A 20,405-nucleotide genomic window follows, 5' to 3' on the forward strand; every position below is an offset into this window, starting at 1 on the left:
TGAAGATGCTGGAGGGTGTTCCTAAATTTTCTGATGCACTTAGAAGAGCAAACGGAAACCTTACGGTTCATATGTTAGTACCAGGTATACATGTGACTGCCCTCATTAAAAATGTTGCAGATGTGCCAAACAACCATCAAATTCATTTGAGATTGTTAACATATATTTGTATTTGCTATAAAAAGCAATATAAATATATAAAACTCATGAAAAACCCAAAAACAGCAGTGGACCACATGATTCACTTCACTTCTTTGGTGTTCACAGTCAGCTCTTTTCTCTTGACAACACATGCGATTTTGTGTTTGTTGTGATATGGCCGCACTGACATACAGTACAGAAATAACTACGTGCACGCAGCAGTCAAGTTGTGATTAACACATAGATTTTCAGTTTTAATTCAAAAGGGTTCATTAAAATATTACTTGAAGTATATTTGAATAACCACCTTGTCATTTTGTTTTTTTACAGTTTGGCCCAGAATGAGCAGATGTGTTTGCAGTAAATCTGTAAATCATCTGTAAATCTGGAAACGGTCAAAGTACGAATAGGTCCATTTGAAGTTTGTGTAAAGGTTGTGATCCTAAACCGAGCTCTGCACTCATCCTCTTCTCTCCAGGTTTTACTGGGACATCGTAATGCTCCTGTTGATGATGAGCAATCTTGTCATTTTGCCCTGGGGTATCACCTTCTTCGAAGACCAGAACACCATGCCCTGGATCACCTTCAACGTCTTGTCAGACACACTCTTCCTCATGGATCTGGTTTTCAACTTCCGTACGGGCATTTTGGGAGAGGACAGCCACATCATCCTGGACCCCAAAGAGATCCGCATTCATTACCTCCGCACTTGGTTCCTGGTGGATTTCATCTCCTCCATCCCTGTCGACTACATCTTTCTCATCGTCGACCTCGAATCCCGACACGAGTCATCAGACGTGTACCGTACCGCTCGTGCACTTCGCATTGTGCGTTTCACAAAGATCCTCAGTCTGCTGCGTCTTCTCCGTCTGTCTCGCCTCATCCGATACATCCACCAATGGGAGGAGGTAATGCAAAGGCAGGGAAGCGGGCACGTGCTTAGAACAAAAGAAACAGAAATATCGTAATTTGATCGTCTCTGTGACTTTCTTTCTGACAGATTTTCCACATGACTTATGATCTGGCCAGTGCTGTGGTGCGTATAGTCAACTTGATTGGAATGATGTTGCTGTTGTGTCACTGGGATGGCTGCCTGACATTTATGGTACCTATGCTGCAAGACTTTCCTTCAGACTGCTGGGTATCCAAAAACAATATGGTGGTGAGTAGATGAAGAAAAGAAAGTAAAATTACATATTTAAAGTAGTATGTGAGTATATAGCTACAATTCAGTGTTAGTTGGCATTTTTTTGAAGGAGGCAAAGTAATTTTACTCAGTGGCATACAAACCACACCACAACAAACCAAACCACAAACTTGGCAAAGCCACACCTCCATCTATGGTCATGACATGCCAACTCACAGTGACATCGTCCACAGTGTGCATTGAGTGCAAGAGTAAAAATCAAAATTGAAATGAGATACTGTTATCACATTTGGAGATCATCTTAACTGAAACCAGGACCACGCGTCAAACACTGCACCTGCACATACATACTGTGCAAAAGTCATGAGCCACCCCAGCATGGTATGCAGTCACACGCACAAAAAATCGTATCTGAAAGACTTGTTCTTAAAAAAACGGGACAAAAATCCAGTCTGACACTGGACTTGAAAGATGCATCTGGCCCTTCAGTTAATCTACTGTTCACCGAAGCCTCATCAAAAACGGTCTCAGTAGAAGGGTGGCTGTCAAGATGCCATTAATAAAGAAAGGAAACAGGGAGAAGAGGCTGAGGTACGCCAAATTACACAAGAACTGGACTGAAAATCAAAAGCAACAGGTCTGATGGAGTGATGAATCCAAATTTGAAATGTTACTTCAAATTGTCATCAATATATATTAAGAATGACAGCAGCATCATCATCTGTAGCATGACATGATGATCCCAAACACATTACCAGTCCAGTAAAAGCACACCTGAATTAAAAAACACCCACGGAACACTATCAGTCACGGATGGGCTTCCCCGGAGCTCGGGACTCAACATCATCGAAGCGGTATGGGATCAGCTTGACAGAGAACGGAACAAAAGGCAGCCAACATCCAAGGAAGATCTTTGAGTGTCCTTCTAGAAGCCCGGAGAAATATTCCTGAAGACTCCTTAAACACTACATGTAATTAAACTTGTTTCCAACTGTTTTGCCGTGTTTTAGTCTTAACTTCTGGGGTTAGGTTTAACAGAGGTATGTGTGTCTCTGGTGTTTTCTCATTTAACACAGTATTCTTTACAAGATACAAAATCTTTACTTGGATGTGAAACGGCTGACAGCTGTCTGTATTTTCCCAAAGTTGCAGGCTCATAGATGACCTCATTTCATGCTCTGTCTCACCTCGCCTCATTGTTAACTACCTTTTTCAGAACTCTACATGGCACATCCAGTACTCCTACGCTCTGTTTATGGCCATGAGTCACATGCTGTGCATAGGATACGGTGCTCACCCTCCAGAGGGCCTGACCGATGTTTGGCTCACCATGGTCAGCATGGTAATCGGGGCCACGTGCTACGCCATGTTCCTCGGCCATGCCACTAACCTGGTCCAGTCCTTGGACGCCTCGCATCGGCAGTATCAAGAGAAGGTAATCATGCACACTTGTGACCTGCAGCTTCAGTTGCTTTGTGGACAATATGTTCCAGGAACCTCACGTGGATGCTAATGTGATTCGGGCTTTGAGCTTTAATATCCCAGCCATGTTTCATATCACAGACTGGCTTACTTGCTCGTACTTTATTCGTACAAACTGTGACAAATGCCTAGAGAATATGTGTATTATCTAATGGATTTTGCAGCCTTACCATGACCCATTCCAGGGGATTTTCACAAGATAAAGCAGAACAGATGATGGACAAATGGCGGCACCTTTGTTTTGGATAACTGTCTGCCAATGCCCATTACAAATGAGTTTGTAATCCACTTAAAACGGGAGAAACAGCCTGCAAAACAAATGGAATGAATATGTAATTATTGTTCTTGGGGATAATTCACAAAACACATGCTAGAACATGTGACTAATTGTGTGTTTTCTGTTGTTTCCAGTATAAACAAGTGGAGCAGTACATGTCATTTCATAAACTGCCAGCAGACTTAAGACAGAGGATCCACGATTACTATGAGCAGCGATTCCAAGGCAAGATGTTTGATGAGGACAACATCCTCGGAGAGCTCAGTGACCCACTCAAGGAGGTGTGTGACTTTACCTGCTGTTTCTTGCTTCCTCTCTCCAGTTTTTTATTAAGTGTTGAATAAGTTCATCTTTTATGTTAAAAAGGGTCCATGAAAATTTCTTTAAATGTGCCTTTATCTAAGCGACAGTTCAAAACCTAAATATATTTTGTTTATAATGAAATTGGAAAACATCAGATCAGCTGTTAGATATGCTAAGAGCTAGTTAACAATGCTTTTATTCCTGTTTATAGACTAACTGACATATTTTTTTTCCACAATAATATGCTATATATCACAATATGGTAAAACATAGATTATTTGATTTGTATGTTGATCTGTAAGCTTCTTCCTTGTTTTGGCTTTTGTCTCAGTAGATCATCTGCCTCCATTTCACTCTATCCCAGCATCCTCCTCCTCTGTCACACCAGCCTTCTGCATACCCTCCTTGACTATGTCCATAAATCTTTTATGTCGTCTTCCTCTTTTGCTCCCACCTGGCAGCTTCATCTTTAACATCATGACCAAAATCCTCCTGAGAACTGAGGAAATTTTTTTTAATGATTTCCTGCCTCTTTGGAGCTAAAAGAAGCCACCCAAACACATGAGATACCGATGGAAAGCCCAGGATGTCCTCTATTTAGCATTTAGGGTCTTAGTAAGGTAGCTCAAATAAGTCAAAAGATATAGACCATAAACAAATGTCCATTATAGAGGACATAAATTAATAGCCTGGTTCTCATGAGGATATATTCACTATCCCTCCAATCGCCTACCATACCATACCCCCACCTCTCTATGCTCTCACTTCTCTAGTGTTATCTGCGAACATCATAGTCCATAGAGACTCCTGTCTGACCTCATCTGTTAATCTGTCCATCACAACTGCAAACAAGAAGGGGCTCAGAACTGATCCCTGATGTATCCCACCTTGAACCCATCTGTCACTCCTGCTGCACACCTCACCACTGATAGACAGTAAACAATGGTTTTGATACTTGGGTGATGAGTTTACTTTATTTCATAAGAAAAAAAAGAGCTTCACATTCTCAGTTTCAAGCTGAAGAGTTGCTGTCTGAAAACACTGAAAACTTTACAAATGTTTTAAATCTACCAAATCTTTCATAAATGTGACTGTAGTTATCTCTCTGGCAGAGATATTTTATGACAACTTCTTGTATCGTACATTTTCTCCCCCTCATGCAGGAGATTGTCAGCTATAACTGTCGTGGACTCGTAGCCAATATGCCATTGTTTGCCAACACTGACCCTCATTTTGTGACGGTGATCCTGACCAAGCTGCGTTTCGAAGTCTTCCAGCCGGGAGATTTTATTATACGAGAGGGAACGCTGGGTCGGAAAATGTACTTCATCCAGCACGGCACCGTCACCATCATCCCACGTGGTAGTAAGGAGATTAAGCTCAGCGATGGAGCATATTTTGGAGGTAAATTGTGCTTTCTTTTTCCTGTTACTGTATTGCCAAACTTTTTCCATTTTTAGTCTTTATGATAACATAATCAGGTGGTATTTCTTCATATTTATGGTCCAGACATGCAGGTGGTTTAGATCCTCTCATTTAACAAGTGGGATGAACTACATATTTAAAATTATGTCTTCCTTGTTTCAGAGATTTGCTTGCTGACACAGGGACGACGCACAGCCAGCGTGAGGGCTGAGACCTACTGCCGTCTTTACTCGCTGAGCGCGGACAGTTTCAACGAGGTCCTGGAGGAGCATCCTCTGATGAGGAGGGCGTTTGAGAGTGTGGCCGTGAACCGACTGGACCGCGTTGCGCGCCGACCGAGTTATCAGCCAGTCCCAGATGAATGACTCCCTCAGCACCATGAGAAAAACATTCCAGCCAGACTCATCGAGCACATTTGTCACATTTAAACTGCACATGACAAAGATATCTTCTATTGAAGCACGCTGATGGACAATCAGATAGCGAGACCTACTTAAACTTTTTAGTACAGCATTACTGCGATGATGTGACAATAGTCTACCTTTAGTGGTTTTATTTTATTATTTGAACTTGAATCAGCTGTAATATGTGCTCATGTTTGTGTTAGAGCTTTGTATACTCTTCGTGTAAAATCACCTGTATAATTTTGAAACTGTATGGACATCAGCGATGATCTTTTGTTTCTCCTGTTCTGATGATATTACATTTTGATTTACATGAGCTTTTTTATTCATGTATTGATGTATTGATTTATTTTTTACCAACAGTCTGTCTAGATTGGTCTCTTTCCAGCCGTAAATACCTCTTTTAAAGCACATTTTAGTGGCCTGTAGTAGCCACTTTGATTATCTATCAGATCATCCGTCCAGGATATTGACAGCCTGCAGGAGCAGCAGCTGGTGTTACATCATTCAGCTTTCTGTGGCTCTGTTTTACATGATCCTTCTCATCTGTAGGTTGCCTGATGTCAAGATTTAATGCTGATGTTCACAGAAGATCAGTTGCAGTTATGTAATATCTCCAGCTGTACACAGACAGGTTTCACAGAGGTCATATAAAGAATAATTTATACCCAGTATTATTTGTTTCCATGCTATTTTTGTTTCATTTTTTTCTGGCATATTGTTTATTTATAATGTAAAACTAATGAATGAGAATAAAGTCTCTATAGGTTAACTAGTATGTAACCGTCAGACGATGCTGTTGTATAATATAAGTTCTATTTTTGTAAATATATCAGCTGAACTTTCTCAGTTTTTTTTTTTACTTCACTTTTTTAGTGGGGTTACATACAGGGTCTACATGCAGCATTTTTCACAGTTGAAGCCACAGCTGTATCTAAACATTAACAATGTAGTTATTAGAAGTTTATTTCTGTTCTGTTTTTGCTTCAAAGAAAGATTTTACAAATTGAAATTGACTGAACGCTGATTTACATTTAGATTAATACTGTGTACTTTTCTCAGGTGCATTTGAAACAGCATGATTTTGAAAATTTTCATCTGATGCACACAAAACAGTCATTTTTTGAATTTACAAGTTTAACTGAAATGTCTTTATTTTTTCTTATTTTTCTGATTATTACCTTTATATTGATGATGTCATGTGTATACCAATGTCTGTAACCTTGAAGCATAAATATCAAATATGTATTTTTTCCTATGCAGTGTGTTATTTGTGCTTATGTATAAAGAATGTGCAGACACGTTGATCAAAGAAATACTGTTTTACTTAAGAAAACGTTTTTGAAGCTCTTTTCCACAGCTTTGCCAATAAGTCACACGTCCAGAATGTATCTTATTGTGACTTATCATAATATTCACTCACTATTTCATAAATCTGAGAAGGATTCTTAAAGGTATGCCTTTTATCCTCATAATACTCTCTGCTCCTTATTTCTGTTCTCTTTCCCTCTCACCCTCCAACCAGTTACAGCAGATGGCTACCCTTCCCTGAACCTGGATATGCCAGAGGTTTCTTCTTGTTTGAAGGGAGTTTTCCCTCCTCACAGTCTCAAAGTGCTGCTCACAGGGGATCGCCTGATCATTGGGGTTTGAAGAGTCTCTACATTACAATATAAATCTCATTCAGGTAACTTTTGCTTTGACCTGATGCTATCTAGACAGATTTTAAATGAAATCTCATCAGAACTATGAGATATAAAGTCATGGCCTTGTTTTTCATAACAGTAAAGTCCATTCTCACAATGATATGATGAACATTCTCATTAATGTGAAACACTAAGTAATTATCCATAATTATGGTGGTATGAGCATGATCTGATTGTGTATTACAAGATCCTGTTATTATAAATAAGATGTTTTTGTATTTCCTATATACTTTGTGGCTTCATAATACTACAGTACCATATTGCTACATTGTTTAACAAACAATAAGTAATTATTATGATAAATAGTATCATATATAACGATATTTAATAAACTGCCATGATTATAAATGCTAATGAACTATAATAACTTGAAAACATATAATAAATTTAAGGTTACCATAGTTTTTATAATAAAATAAGATATGCTTTATTATCCCAAAATAACAGAATATCTGTACTGACTAGATTAGCTCAATAAAAATTATCATATGGTCAAAACTGAGAGAGAGAGAGAGAGAGAGAGAGAGAGAGAGAGAGAGAGAGCGATTATAAATATAATAAATTAATTAACAATAATGTAAACAAATTAATATTATAATTATTTTATATATTATTAAATATATAAAATAGAACAGTTCATTTTATAAAACCCTTAATATCTCAACATAGGTTAAATAAAGGTTACATAAATTAAATAGACTCTATGTAAAAAGCAGGATATAGTAAAAGTAGCTTTATAAAGTAAAACTGTTAAAATTCAACAGTATAAAATGTTTTTTTTTTTTTTTCCAAATGTAGGGAAACAAGCACGCTCGGTAAATATAAGACCATATTACAGCTGGTTATTTTGAGAGGGTTTTAAAATGCAATATAAAAGCCTACTTTGTGAACAATGAACATAAAAAATAAAATACGTGCATAACCTCGTAGTTCTCTGGCATTATGTGAGTGTGTTTTAAATAACCCTCCGCATTATGTATCCGGGCCGTGCGCTCTGCTTCCTGTCTCGCTTTATTTCATAAACTCGGGACGCAGAGAGAAGGTAAGGAGGATTGACTGTCTGCTGCCTTGCCTCAGCACGTTTGTGCCTGATTTGAGTTCAGTTTTTTTTAACGCATATTTACTTTTTTTTAATGTAATATCTGCACGTTGCACGGTGAAACCGGTGTTTTTATTCTGACATTACAAGGTTAACCGCTAGCCAGTTTAGCTTGGCGCTAGGCTAGCGGTGGCTATCTGAGTATGGAGGTCAGCGGTGTGTACTCCTGTCATCACACTGAAGCAAGGCAGACCTGATCAGTTTTGTCCAGTAATCACTCGCCCTTTTAGCGACCGTATGAGATAAAATAGCCCAGCTGCAGGATTAGGTTTGATAACATGGCTGGCAGTCGCCTTCACCTTCGTTACTTAACTCGGTTAGCTCTGACATAACATCACAAAAGAGTTAGCACTGGACTACCGTAAGAAATACATCATGCTAAAACTGACAGCTAATCTAAATGTATGGTGTTGAAATGAAATGTCAGCTCTCGTTTCGGTGCTCTGTGTTTGAAATGTATTTTATAAAACTCAGGCTGAGGTGTTTTTAGTCCGATTTGTTTTTAGCTGAGAGGGCCATTAAATAGCAAATTATGATGATCAGAAGATAGTGTTATGACGTTGTTGATGCAGTGACACTGAGTAACACCCGACCAATAGTACAAAAGATATTGGTACTGATATGTCAGTAAATATTGTGTGTGTGTGATCTGTGACAGAAAGGGAAACTCATTGTTTTTTACATTTACAGCAGCGTATTTCACAAACTAGTACAGACAGCTTTACTCTGCTCAGCATGGACTGGTAGTAGACTGGAAGTTCAAGTGCCTTGTCCGCCTTTTTGGACACACTCACACTTCGATTTCTTTATTGGGGGAGACTCAGGCTTCAGTATCTTGCTCAGAGTTACTTCGGTATGCAGACTGGAGTACCTCTACCCCCTCATTATGTCCACTCACTGTGTAAAATATGGATATAGGCATCGTCACATCAGCTCTTGGTTTTGGTTTCTTCAGTGTCACAGCAGGTTAAACAGCAGCTCTCTGTGCCTGTGCAGCTGCTTTCTTTTATTAGTGTTTGAAAATGAAAATGATTCAGGCTCAGTCTTGTTTTTTTTATTTTTTCATGCAGAAAGGATGCTGTCCTTTTCTCGAGCTGTGGTGAGCGGGGTGGCCCGTGCCCCAGCTGCTATCAGTCAGGGTGGCGTGACTGCTATCACACGATACAACAGCACAGCACAGGTATGACCCATGTTGTTAAAACCAGTATAAAACAAATTAAATCCTTACAACTGTAGTAACAGTTTGGTTTTTTTCTCTGCTTTTCTGGCAGAGTGCTCCTAAGAAAACTAAATTTGGACCGCTGGCAGATCAGGACAGAATCTTCACCAACCTTTATGGCCGACATGAATGGAGGTAACACCCCTGTGTTGTACTCTTGTGAATTTGATGCAAGGTGAGAGGTTTAACAAACAAAAACACAGTTGTGACCTCATATTTGTGCCACAGGCTGAATGGGGCTTTGAAGCGTGGCGACTGGTACAAAACTAAGGAGATTCTTTTGAAGGGAGTCGACTGGATTCTCAATGAGATCAAAGTTTCTGGCCTGCGTGGGAGAGGTGGAGCTGGCTTCCCTACTGGCATGAAGTGGAGCTTCATGAACAAGCCCAGTGATGGCCGGTCAGTGAGGACACAGATATCATTTTGCAATTTTAGTGCTAAGTTGTAACATTTTTACAAAAACGTAACTACATTTGGAGCAATAATAAACACATAAGTGCATTTTTTTAAGCAAATACAAGCACTTACAACACTCATTTTTTAAAAGGAATGCTTCTGGCGTTCTTATAGTTCAATCAGTTTGATGTTTATCATAGTTTTCATAAAACAGAGCAGATTTATTTTGATTCAGTTTGTTTTTTCTGTCAGCCAATTATCACCTCTTAATATTAGCGAAAGTCAGAAATTGCCACGTGTTGTGCAGCCTTTGTGCAAGATAAACTCCGCTACTTTGACAGTAATGTTTATTACACCGACTTGTTTCTGTTTTCGTATGTTAGCCCAAAGTATCTGGTGGTGAATGCAGATGAGGGAGAACCGGGCACCTGTAAGGACAGGGAGATCATGAGGAATGACCCACACAAGCTGGTCGAAGGCTGCCTGATCGCTGGGAGGGCCATGGGAGCCCGTGCTGCTTACATCTACATCAGAGGAGAGTTCTACAATGAGTCCTCCAACCTGCAGGTAGAGATGGATAGAGACAACTGAGATCAAGTCTTTAAAATTATCATACACCTCACTAGCATCTTCAGTTTATGGAGAAAATGCAAAGAGATCAAAACAAAACACTTAAACGTTACTGTAGTCGATGCATGTCTGAAGGACCCGGGTTAAAGTTGAGCTCATCTTTTTAAGCTTTCAGCATAATTACAAATGATTGTAAAACATGGTCCACAACTGATACAATTTTGGAATATCACTGCAAATATTTTCATACCAGTGAAGAACTTTATTATAACAAACATAAATAAGCGATGGAGCACAGCAACAAAACAAAGAGGTAAAAACTCTGGTTCAAATCATAAATCAGCTATATAGCTGATATAACAGTGACCATATTTAAAACGAGTTTTGTTTATTTCAAATATTTTGTTTGTAGTTGAGGCCAACCAGTGTGTGTGTGTGTGTGTGTGTGTGTGTGTGTGTGTGTGTGTACATATATATGTCCGTTCTGTACTGGTCGGACGTAACTAATTTTCAGCTAAGTCAAAAAGCCAGTCACAATCTTTTTCCAGACCTCCTGCTTGTCAGGCTTAAACATGTAATAAATAAACCTTTTGAACTGCTCTCATGAAAGCCACCTGTGTGCTAGCTTGTCTTCCCTGGATCCATAAATTTGGCTGATTAATATAAACTTTCTCCAGGCTGACAGGAGCTATCCTGTCTGCTTCTAGCAATGACTCCCGTACATTTCATTCTGAAGCTTTATGGATTACTTTCCTTTCCAGATTTAAAATATTAATATAACCTGTGAAATTTGATTTTTTTTTTTTAAAGGGCTTATAATATAATATTATTATAACCCATTATTATTTATTATACTGCCCTTCAGCCATATTTAAAGTAATTAAATTAGTCTTATTTTTCAAGGCCTGGGAAGGGGAAAGTAAGTGTTTATTTGTTTGTTGTTTAAATCTTATATTGGATACTGATAATAAGCTGCATACTTTCAGATTATATTAAAGTTGGTAATGTGACTAAATAAAAAAAAAAAAATCAGCTGTACAACTAATGTCTTTTAGTTGGAGGTGATTCAGACACAAAAGTAGCTGCACCTGCATCCAACTCAATTTCATACAGATTAAGCCTCATATTCTCTCTGCTGGCTCTTAGGTGGCCATCAATGAAGCCTACGCTGCTGGGCTAATTGGAAAGAACGCCTGTGGCTCTGGTTATGACTTTGATGTGTTTGTGATGCGTGGTGCCGGAGCCTACATCTGTGGAGAGGAGACCGCTCTTATCGAGTCCTTGGAAGGAAAGCAGGGGAAGCCCCGTCTGAAGCCCCCCTTCCCTGCAGATGTCGGTGAGTTCCTGTCTACAGAGTCGGGGTTAGAATAAAAAAAGTTTCTGTATTAATTACATTTTCCTCACTGCTGCTTCTTCTGCTGGGCCCTCATTATTCTCGCTAAAATAAAAGCACGTCTCAAATGTCAACACCACTCCCTCTAATGTGTTTGAAGGTGTGTTTGGATGCCCAACAACTGTCGCCAACGTGGAGACTGTAGCTGTGGCGCCCACCATCTGTCGTCGTGGAGGCTCGTGGTTTGTCTCCTTTGGCAGGGAGAGAAACTCGGGCACAAAGCTGTTCAACATCTCTGGGCATGTCAACCACCCCTGCACAGTAGAAGAGGAGATGTCTATTCCTCTGAAAGAGCTCATTGAGAGACACGCAGGTACATAATGCACTAAAAATGTCAAAATCACATCATTTTTGCCTGATAGGATTAAAAAAGAAAAAGGAAAAAAAAAAGGAGGTAGTGGAAGTCTTCCTGCGTGAAGGGGGTCACGGACTGAAAAGATTAAGACAGCTTAGCTTAAGCACAGCCTTAAGTGCTTCTTCTTTTTCTTTTTTTAACTTAATTGGAACAAACATCTGTCTGGTAGGTGGGGTGCGTGGTGGCTGGGATAACCTGCTGGCTGTAATTCCCGGTGGGTCCTCAACACCCCTCATCCCCAAGAATGTGTGTGAAGATGTGCTGATGGACTTTGATGGCCTTATTCAGGCACAGACTGGGCTGGGCACTGCTGCTCTCATCGTCATGGACAAATCGGTAAATATGTCAGCTCTATAGTATATTTAGCTCAATAAGAAATGCAGAATACTGCTGTTAAACGAGTGGATGGGTTTTACTTTTGCAGACTGACATTATTAGAGCCATCGCCCGTCTGATTGAATTCTACAAGCATGAGAGTTGTGGCCAGTGCACACCGTGCAGAGAGGGTAAATGCCTCTTCAGTTCAGTTCTGCACACCTTAATATTTCTCCACCACCTTCATTAAATTAAAACGTGTGAGTTTTTTCTTGTTGTGTTTTTCTGCAGGAGTGGACTGGATGAATAAGATGATGTGGCGTTTTGCGAGTGGTGATGCACGTTCAGCAGAGATAGACATGATTTGGGAGATCAGCAAGCAGATCGAGGGGCACAGTATCTGTGCACTGGGCGACGGTGCGGCGTGGCCTGTGCAGGTAAATGCATGTCTTCATGGAACTATTAATGGGAAACTCAATACTTCAAAATGCATTAGGTACACTTACTGTGTGTGACGTGTAACTAATGCAGGGACGATGATGTTACAGATTGAAGAATACAGCATTACACTCATAGGTGTTTTTAAAGCCTCACCCATGTGTAGAAACCCCATGGCGACCAGAGGTTGCCAAGGGGTTTGCGTTGCACTCTTCACAATTGATTAGCGAGTAGCTTGATTACATGTTGTATTATTTGTAAAGCTCCCTGTTTGTTTTTTGCCTCAAGTTCAGCAGGATAACTGACCAAAACCCCTCTCTTCTCTCATCTGTGTTCCCAGGGATTGATCAGGCACTTCAGGCCTGTCATGGAAAGCCGAATTGCTGAATTCCAGCAGCAGAAGCAGGCAAGAGTTTGAACGGCTTCTTCGAGTCCTTGATCTAATTTTCCTTCGCCCAGAACCCTGTGCTTGTCTTTCACAGATTATTTAAAGAAAAGAGAACGTGCCGTCTTATTAACTCTTCATCAAGCGTTGCATTGATGTGTCTGCCTTGTGAAACAATATTACCAATAAAGTTCTATGATACTTTAATAAAGACTTATTCTTTTTCTTGTGGTTCTTTTTTCTTGTTTTCAATCTCTTGTGTTTTTACTTGTAGGGAAAAAAGATCTTATTAATTACAATAATCAGCTGAAGTCTTAATTATTATTATTATTATCCATTTTTATTTTTACTAAGTCTGTTATTTAAACAGGTAGTCTCATTGAGACCAAGAGTTCTATTTACATGCAGTAAAAGTATTTGAACCCAGTTTTTTTTTAAGTTCAGTGTGAACAAGAGGTACAGCTAACATTTTAATATATTTTAGGATCAGTAGTCTCAGGTTTAAATATGTATAATTTTCAATTATCGATTCTCTTAATTGCAGCCTGGTGCTGCGTTGTGATTGGTTGATTGGTTAAATCATTTGAACGCCATAAACCTGGTGCACTGCAAGGATGCCACGATTCCTGTTCGTTTTCATTCTATTCAACATCATTACGGATGTATGTTGAAACTATCTTTTAAAATGTATAATAATGATAGTAATTAATAATAAAACACCTTCTGTAAATAGGCGGAGAAACCAACATTTGAGAAAAAGGTGTTCACAATCTCGCGATAGCGGACGGTCTCGTGTCACGTGACTTTGGCACGTTTCGCTCTGCTGCTTCGTTTCGCCCAGTGGATGCTTTGAACGGTAAAACGGCGTTTTTAAATTGTTTATGAACCTCTGCTTGCTCATTAAATGCATGTTTAAAGTGAAAAAGCGCAGCGTCACAGTAGGCGGAAGGCTACATAATAAAAATATAGTGCGGGTTGAATATATCAATGGAGTCATGTCGCTTTTAGTTGCAGCTCAGCATCCCTCACCTCCATCCTTCTGTTAAATAGTTAGCTCAGGCCTAACGTGAGCTGCTTTTATTTATACTAGCCGATTTGAATTATGTAGGATCCCCCTCCTCCCTGAAACATCCTGTTAACTCAGTGTGGGGGGGCTTGTTTGTTTTCTTTTTTATTATTATTATTTATTGCAGTTTCTTCTAACTGGTTGAGGTTTGCAGTTCTGAGTCACATGTCTCTCATGTTGCAGCTTTACGCGGCTGGGTGCTGTGTGAAAGCATGGAAATGATGAAGATCGAGCAGGTGGTTGTCGGAAACGACATGAGGTCCACCTCTGCGGAGATGAAGCCTGAGCCACTGGTCGCCCCCTGTAAGATGACATTTTACATTAATGTGACTCCTCTTTCTAACCGCCACAGTCACAGCAACATTAACAGCTTACATGTTTTGATGATAAGTCCACCCTTACTGAACAACTCTTCTCACTGTGACGCAGATCAGCATGAGAGTCTGCAGTGCTTCCAGTGCTTTATCACCTTCTGTAACTCCAAAGCTAAAGAGAGACACATGAGGAAGAGTCATCGGGACCAGTACAAGCAGCAACTGCAGCAGGTGGGAAAAACAGGCTAAATACGCCCAGCAGTTCATGCATGATGTGTAATGTTTTACTCTCCAGGATTATTTATTAATCTTTGAATTTGTTACGCATTAATAAAAATAATCATTTTGGTATCAAAACAAGAAGCAGCAAGTCTGAACATAGACTGTAGATAAATGATGGAAAATGTGTTCAGGTACGAAAACTGAAGCCTTGATCATACTGCATCCACAAGTCCACTGAGGTCCGACAGAAGTGTATTTCATCATCACACGGGGAGCATGACAATCCATGTCAATATCAGCATGCCTCCCTGTTTTTGTGATCATGTGATCGTTGTGAGATTTACCTTACAATGCAAAAACTACTACACGTCTGCAATGGATTATAATTAAGGCTTGAAGCTAAAGCAAAAGTGCCTCAAACCTGCACTCTTGTCAGTGGCCAGCAGGGGGAGATTCTTCTGATTACAGAAAGATTATATAGAGGTCCAAAAGAGAAAGCAGCTGTACTTCTCACATGATTTGTGGCTTTAGTAACTGCATTTCTCCTGAGTTTAAGTTCTCAATAGCTAGTTTACAAGATAATGTTCACGCTGTAAACTATGGTTCTTCTAAGAGTTAGAAATTAAATGCAAACAGGGTGGGCTTCAGGTCAACTCTTCTGTACCCTATGAATGTGTAGTGTCACTTGGCTTCACAACAAGGCTACATACCACCCTCTGCTCAAAGTCATATGCAAGAGGATTACATCTTTTATATACAGTCTATGTATTTAAAAAGCTGGAACTGTGAAATTGTGACAATATATGTTTGAATGATGAAGAACAACCCACACTGTTTTCTTGATGATTGCCCAGTAATCCAGAAAGTTGATTCTGTTCATCATCACAGTGACTTCTTCAGGCTCAGCTGACTGCAGATTTTCCCAACTTTATAAACAGTTTGGTTGCATAACGACTGAAAGTAGCACCACTGACTAATAATGAACCATGAGCTCAGTTTCATGATCGTTAATGTGCAAATGAGGGACATTTGAAAGTCAATGTGTGCCATGAACCAGCCCATACAGACAAACAAACGAAGTAATATAGTGAAAGTGTTTATGTGCCGAGAGGATCGCTGTTGAGGAAACCGAACAACCCTCTGGCTAAGTCAGGGGTGTCAAACTCAAATACACAGTGGGCCAAAATTCAAAACTGGAACAAAGTCACGGGCTAACATTAATATTTATTGAAAAAAAAAATCTTCCTCCAGATATAAGAATGAATCTTTTCTTATGGACTCAAATACGTTTTGCTGGAAAACTGAATATGGAACAAGCACAGCTTAATACTAAACAATATATATATATTAGCTGTATAATACCAGTAGGCCAGCTCTAATAGTAATTTGGTATGGCTTCGCGGACCAAATGTAATTAGGCTGCGGGGCCAAATTTGGCCCGCGGGCCAGAGTTTGACACCTATGGGCTAAGTGGATGGCACAACACAGCAGACCTACGAGAGAGTCCAGACCAAGAATATGCAGCATGTTTACAACTACAGGCCGGTGGCCACTTTTCCACTGATGAAGATGTATACATGTGGTTTGAGCAGGGAGTCAAGGAGTGCAATTATGTTAGAAGGGAACAGCCATCTCTGAACCAAAGAGGGGGCCTTACAGTACATCTTTCATCATATTACAGTGCTGTGATTAGCACTCATGATCAACAGTGGTCATAGAAATTTCAGTATTAGCAGTCTTGAAACTGGTGTTAGTCAGTGGTCCAACTTTCAATCATTGTGCAACTGTGATGAGATGAAACATTACATCAAGTTGTACAAAATCAACTTTCTGGAAATTCACATTGTTGCTGATTAAATTTCTTACTGTGAATATTTACAGAATGAATACAAACAAACAAACATATATTTCTTCTGATTTTTCAGAGTAACACTGTCTTCACATGCTACAAATGTGAAAAGTTCTTCTCCTCTTCCGAGGAGCTCAGCAAGCATCAGGCCACCCACAGCACAGAGGAGAAGGCCTTTGTCTGCTCTTACTGCCAGAAAAGCTTCTTTACCTTCACCGAGGTGAGGACATGGCAGGCATTTTAAAGCTTCTTTTCTGTGCTGGAGGCTTCCAGTGTACCATTTCTTACTGTTTAATATATTGCAGCTGAACCAACACAGACGTCACGAGTGTAAAGAACGGCGGTGTCCCTGCAGGGACTGTGGTGCTTCCTTCCCCAGCCCGTCACGACTTCGCAGCCATCGCATTGCGGTGCACCCCCAGCCCCCAGAACAAGCCGATGACCTGAACACCTTCCAGTGCTGCAAATGTCATCAGAGTTTCCAGACGGAGGAAGAGCTCCTGCAGCACCAGGAGAAATTTGCCAGGGAAATAAACTGTGACGCTAAGCTGCAAGGCAAAAAACGCGGGCGTAAACCCAAGCATGCAGCTCAAGGAGCGACTGGTGACAGCAAGAGGATAAAACAAGAGGGAGCAGATAACCACGAAGAATACAGTGACCCTCCAACAGACGGCTGCTCCTCCTCCGAGCTCCAGATTCCCTGTCCCGAAGCAGACTGCGATCTCATATTTCCTTCTGTCTTAGCCCTGCGGGCACACAAGCAAGTCGGGCACAACCCACATGCGTGCATACAGTGTGACGAGAGCTTTGCTCAACCCGAGCAGCTCAGCGCACACAAGGCTACGGCTCACAACTCTAGATACACCTGCCTCACCTGTGCAAAGAGCTTTACAAGAGAAAGCAGCCTAAAGGCTCATGAGAGCACCCACACCGAGCGGGAGGAGGGAGCAGAAAATACATAATATAAAGGGAAGAGACTGCAACTCGTCATTACGTGTTTAGATTAAATGATGGTCAAAATGAAGCCTGCACAGACCTGTACAGACCAGGTAGTACTCTAACTACATGATCACCTTGGCCTTTTCTTCTTACTAATCCTTCCAGTGTAAGCTATCCTGGAAAGCAATACCAGGGTTTGCACTGTGAGGAAGCAGGATGGTTTGGAGGCAGAAGGCAGAGACATACCTGACAGTCAACTGGGAAACTTTAGTTCGTGTCCACTCACTTTAATCTCATCACAGCTTTGTTAGGTTAACCCCACAGCTACTACTGCTTTAGCGTGAGTAAAACTGCACTTTTATAATGTTAAAGACGTGCTAGAAATCTCGTTTTTCTGTGTTTTTAGTGGGTTGACTTGATCTAAAACTAAAGGTGGCGACACCAGCACATGTGCACTTACTCACACGGCCACCAGAGGTCAGTTATCTTGAACTGTAACTATATAATTCACCTATTTTATCATTTTCTGATGGAGGATTGTGTCTGTTGTTTTATGTTCTACAGACTATCCTTAAGAGCTTGAAAAGAAGGTAGCTGGACTTCTTTAATTTTGTCCATATTACCTCCACATTACCTGTAACGTATTTTATTCACTGTAGACCAACAAGTTATTTCTTACAAGTGCAGTGAATGTTTTGTATTTAGCTGAAGTCAGACACTGTAAGTCCCAAACATGATACAATCTTAAATACTACAGTACAGCAGTATATAGGGTTCTCTGTCAAGAGACAGTCAGTCTCAAGGTTTCATTTCTTTTCTTTTCTTTTTTCTTTGTTTTTCAGAAGTTGTTGCATTAAACAGTACTCAAATTCCTGTGCTGTCTTTGTCCTTTTTATATTATTATATTTACTTAAATATTTATGATGTGGAAAACACTTCAGTTTGAATAAGTCTGAAAGTAAGTAATTTATGAAGAACCATTTTACTTGTTTTGAGGTGTTTTGGATCAAATTCTTATCTCTTTAAATCTCTGCATCTAGTTGAACTCACACCTTTTATACAGACTAGAATGGAACTTTATTTATTATTTTTTTATTAAGTGTACTACTAATAATGTGTGGATACTATCCCCCAAATACTTGATTGTACTTTAGAACAAATATTTGACCTAATGTGTGATCAAAATGTCCCTCTGGTCCATGTTTAGATGATGGCATCACACAGCAGCAATGCCCAGTTGGCACTAAGGGCCTCAAGGTGTGGTCTTCTGTTGCTGTAGCCCATCTGCTACAACGTTTCATGTGTTGTGCATTCAGAAGTGCTCTTCTGCATTCTTTGGTTGTAATTGGTGGTTATTTGAGTTACTGTTGCCTTCCTATTAGCTTATCCTTCATCAACCCCCACAAAATGGACATGATTGTTTGGGAAAATGCTAGCAGATCAGCAGTTTCTGAAATACTGAAATAAAGCAGCCAGCCTGACACCAACAACCATTCCACATTCAAAATCACTTTCTTCCTCTTTGTGATTCTCACTTTGAACTTCAGCGGGTCGTCAGATATTTGTGCGGAAGAGCAGTTGAAGTGGGAAAGGTATATGACTAAGTGGCTGTGTTTGGATAATTTTACACCACTACATTATTCAGTTAACTATATTCTGCAGTGTCTCAGATTTCAGTGCTCACTACGTGGTTCCCCAGTTACAACAGTGATAGGGGCAATTCTGCTAGATCAGTGTTGTTAGGTTTTATATCATTTTACTGATGATATTTACTTAATGATGATACTTTTGAGTGCCAGACTGACTTGTACTGACTTCCTTTTTATGTAAGGTATGAATATTTTACTGAGTAAATGGCCAGAGTACTGCATGAACTCTGCAGCTTTAAAATCAAAGTGAATAGATATCTGTACTTATTTGACATTTTAGAGAACTGAAACAACAACTTTGCTGTTTTAAATGATCTTAAAAGCTGACAAACATTCTGCCTTACATGCATGCGTACACACACACACACACACACACACATGCAGAGTTATTTAGGACAGAAAACACAACTTTAACTTATTAAGGTTAATATTTGACTATTTGTGTTTCCCAGAAGAAAGAAGCCAATCTCTAATAGTTGTCAATACATGACAGACCAGAGGACTATGACGACTGCTGGAAACATACCTTCTAAATTTTAACTTGATGTTTTATTGGTTCTAAATAGCTTTTATTTAATAACAAAATTAGAAATTAAATACTTAAGACATATTTTAGATGCTTTAAGAAAAAAAGAAACAAAACACTAGAGATCCAGAGTGTGCAAAGTAAGAAATTTTAGGTATTATAGAAATAATATTGCTAAGATTTACAAAACAAAAAAACAGAGTGATTTTGGTATGAAAGAACATTTTTCTTTAAACAAATCTGATACGTGTAACTGCTTGAATAAAGTTCATCGAGTTGTACCACTGTGGGCGGGGTTTACCAGTGGTAAGAAGCGGACAGTGCCACTGTTTTTATATTTATTACATCCTTTGTTTAAACTTATATTTCAAGAGTGACCTGGCCAGAGAGCACCAAACACAGTAGTTGATATTATTAAATGTATAACTGATCTTAGAGTGGATCTAAGAGGAGTGCCACTGACCTTGAGGAGATTATTTATTTATTTATTGGCAATGACTTTTGTGAGTTAATTTACTTCATGCTAACCAGCTCTAACAATTTTACCTCTTTCTACCTAGTCCACAGTTCTTATACTACTACTATTGTTGTTGAACTCATTTAATTACAATCTTCTTCCTCCTCTTCTCTCAGCTGCTCCCTCTAGGTGTCGCCACAGAGGATCATCTGCTTTCATTTAATCCTATCTTTAGTATCATCCCCTGTCACATGAACCCTCTGCATGTATATCCACTATCCCTCCTCTGCACATTGTCAAACCATCTCTCTCTTCCTCTCTAACTGCC

General features: G+C 39.8%; 3 protein-coding genes across 6 annotated transcripts in view; all 3 read left to right on the forward strand.

Annotated features, from left to right (window-relative positions):
• hcn3 (hyperpolarization activated cyclic nucleotide-gated potassium channel 3) overlaps positions 1-6,956 on the forward strand; it is an 18,688-nt gene extending 11,732 nt beyond the window's left edge. For both annotated transcript variants that reach the window (XM_040019939.1, XM_040019940.1), the window contains 6 exons: positions 620-1,049; positions 1,142-1,303; positions 2,505-2,723; positions 3,182-3,328; positions 4,514-4,754; positions 4,938-6,956. In XM_040019939.1, the coding sequence (XP_039875873.1) occupies positions 620-1,049; positions 1,142-1,303; positions 2,505-2,723; positions 3,182-3,328; positions 4,514-4,754; positions 4,938-5,140 (1,402 nt within the window). In that variant the 3' untranslated portion in view covers positions 5,141-6,956. The remainder of the gene's footprint in view (positions 1-619; positions 1,050-1,141; positions 1,304-2,504; positions 2,724-3,181; positions 3,329-4,513; positions 4,755-4,937) is intronic.
• Positions 2,719-13,262, forward strand: ndufv1 (NADH:ubiquinone oxidoreductase core subunit V1). 2 transcript variants are annotated; one of them, XM_040019947.1, is made up of 11 exons: positions 2,719-2,723; positions 9,055-9,164; positions 9,256-9,338; positions 9,432-9,602; positions 9,983-10,166; positions 11,316-11,505; positions 11,663-11,875; positions 12,087-12,253; positions 12,342-12,423; positions 12,524-12,669; positions 13,011-13,262. In XM_040019947.1, the coding sequence occupies exons 2-11, from the start codon at positions 9,060-9,062 to the stop codon at positions 13,086-13,088; spliced, it is 1,419 nt and encodes a 472-aa protein (XP_039875881.1). In that variant the 5' UTR covers positions 2,719-2,723; positions 9,055-9,059; the 3' UTR covers positions 13,089-13,262. The 2 variants fall into 2 exon arrangements, with proteins under 2 accessions (XP_039875881.1, XP_039875880.1); XM_040019946.1 differs by lacking the exon at positions 2,719-2,723 and adding an exon at positions 7,848-7,927.
• A 564-nt stretch (positions 13,263-13,826) lies between these two features.
• LOC120726400 (gastrula zinc finger protein XlCGF52.1-like) lies at positions 13,827-18,671 on the forward strand. Of its 2 annotated transcripts, none has more exons than XM_040019952.1 (5): positions 13,827-13,911; positions 14,305-14,424; positions 14,551-14,666; positions 16,583-16,726; positions 16,812-18,319. In XM_040019952.1, exons 2-5 carry the CDS (start codon positions 14,334-14,336, stop codon positions 17,466-17,468), a joined length of 1,008 nt encoding a protein of 335 aa, XP_039875886.1. In that variant the 5' UTR covers positions 13,827-13,911; positions 14,305-14,333; the 3' UTR covers positions 17,469-18,319. The 2 variants fall into 2 exon arrangements, with proteins under 2 accessions (XP_039875886.1, XP_039875887.1); XM_040019953.1 differs by lacking the exon at positions 13,827-13,911 and adding an exon at positions 14,017-14,121 and having other exon boundaries at positions 16,812-18,671.
• The last annotated feature ends 1,734 nt before the right edge of the window (positions 18,672-20,405 follow it).

This window comes from Simochromis diagramma, unplaced genomic scaffold (assembly GCF_900408965.1).
Source record: "Simochromis diagramma unplaced genomic scaffold, fSimDia1.1 OVJJ01000753.1, whole genome shotgun sequence".
NCBI classification, from domain to species: domain Eukaryota; kingdom Metazoa; phylum Chordata; class Actinopteri; order Cichliformes; family Cichlidae; genus Simochromis; species Simochromis diagramma.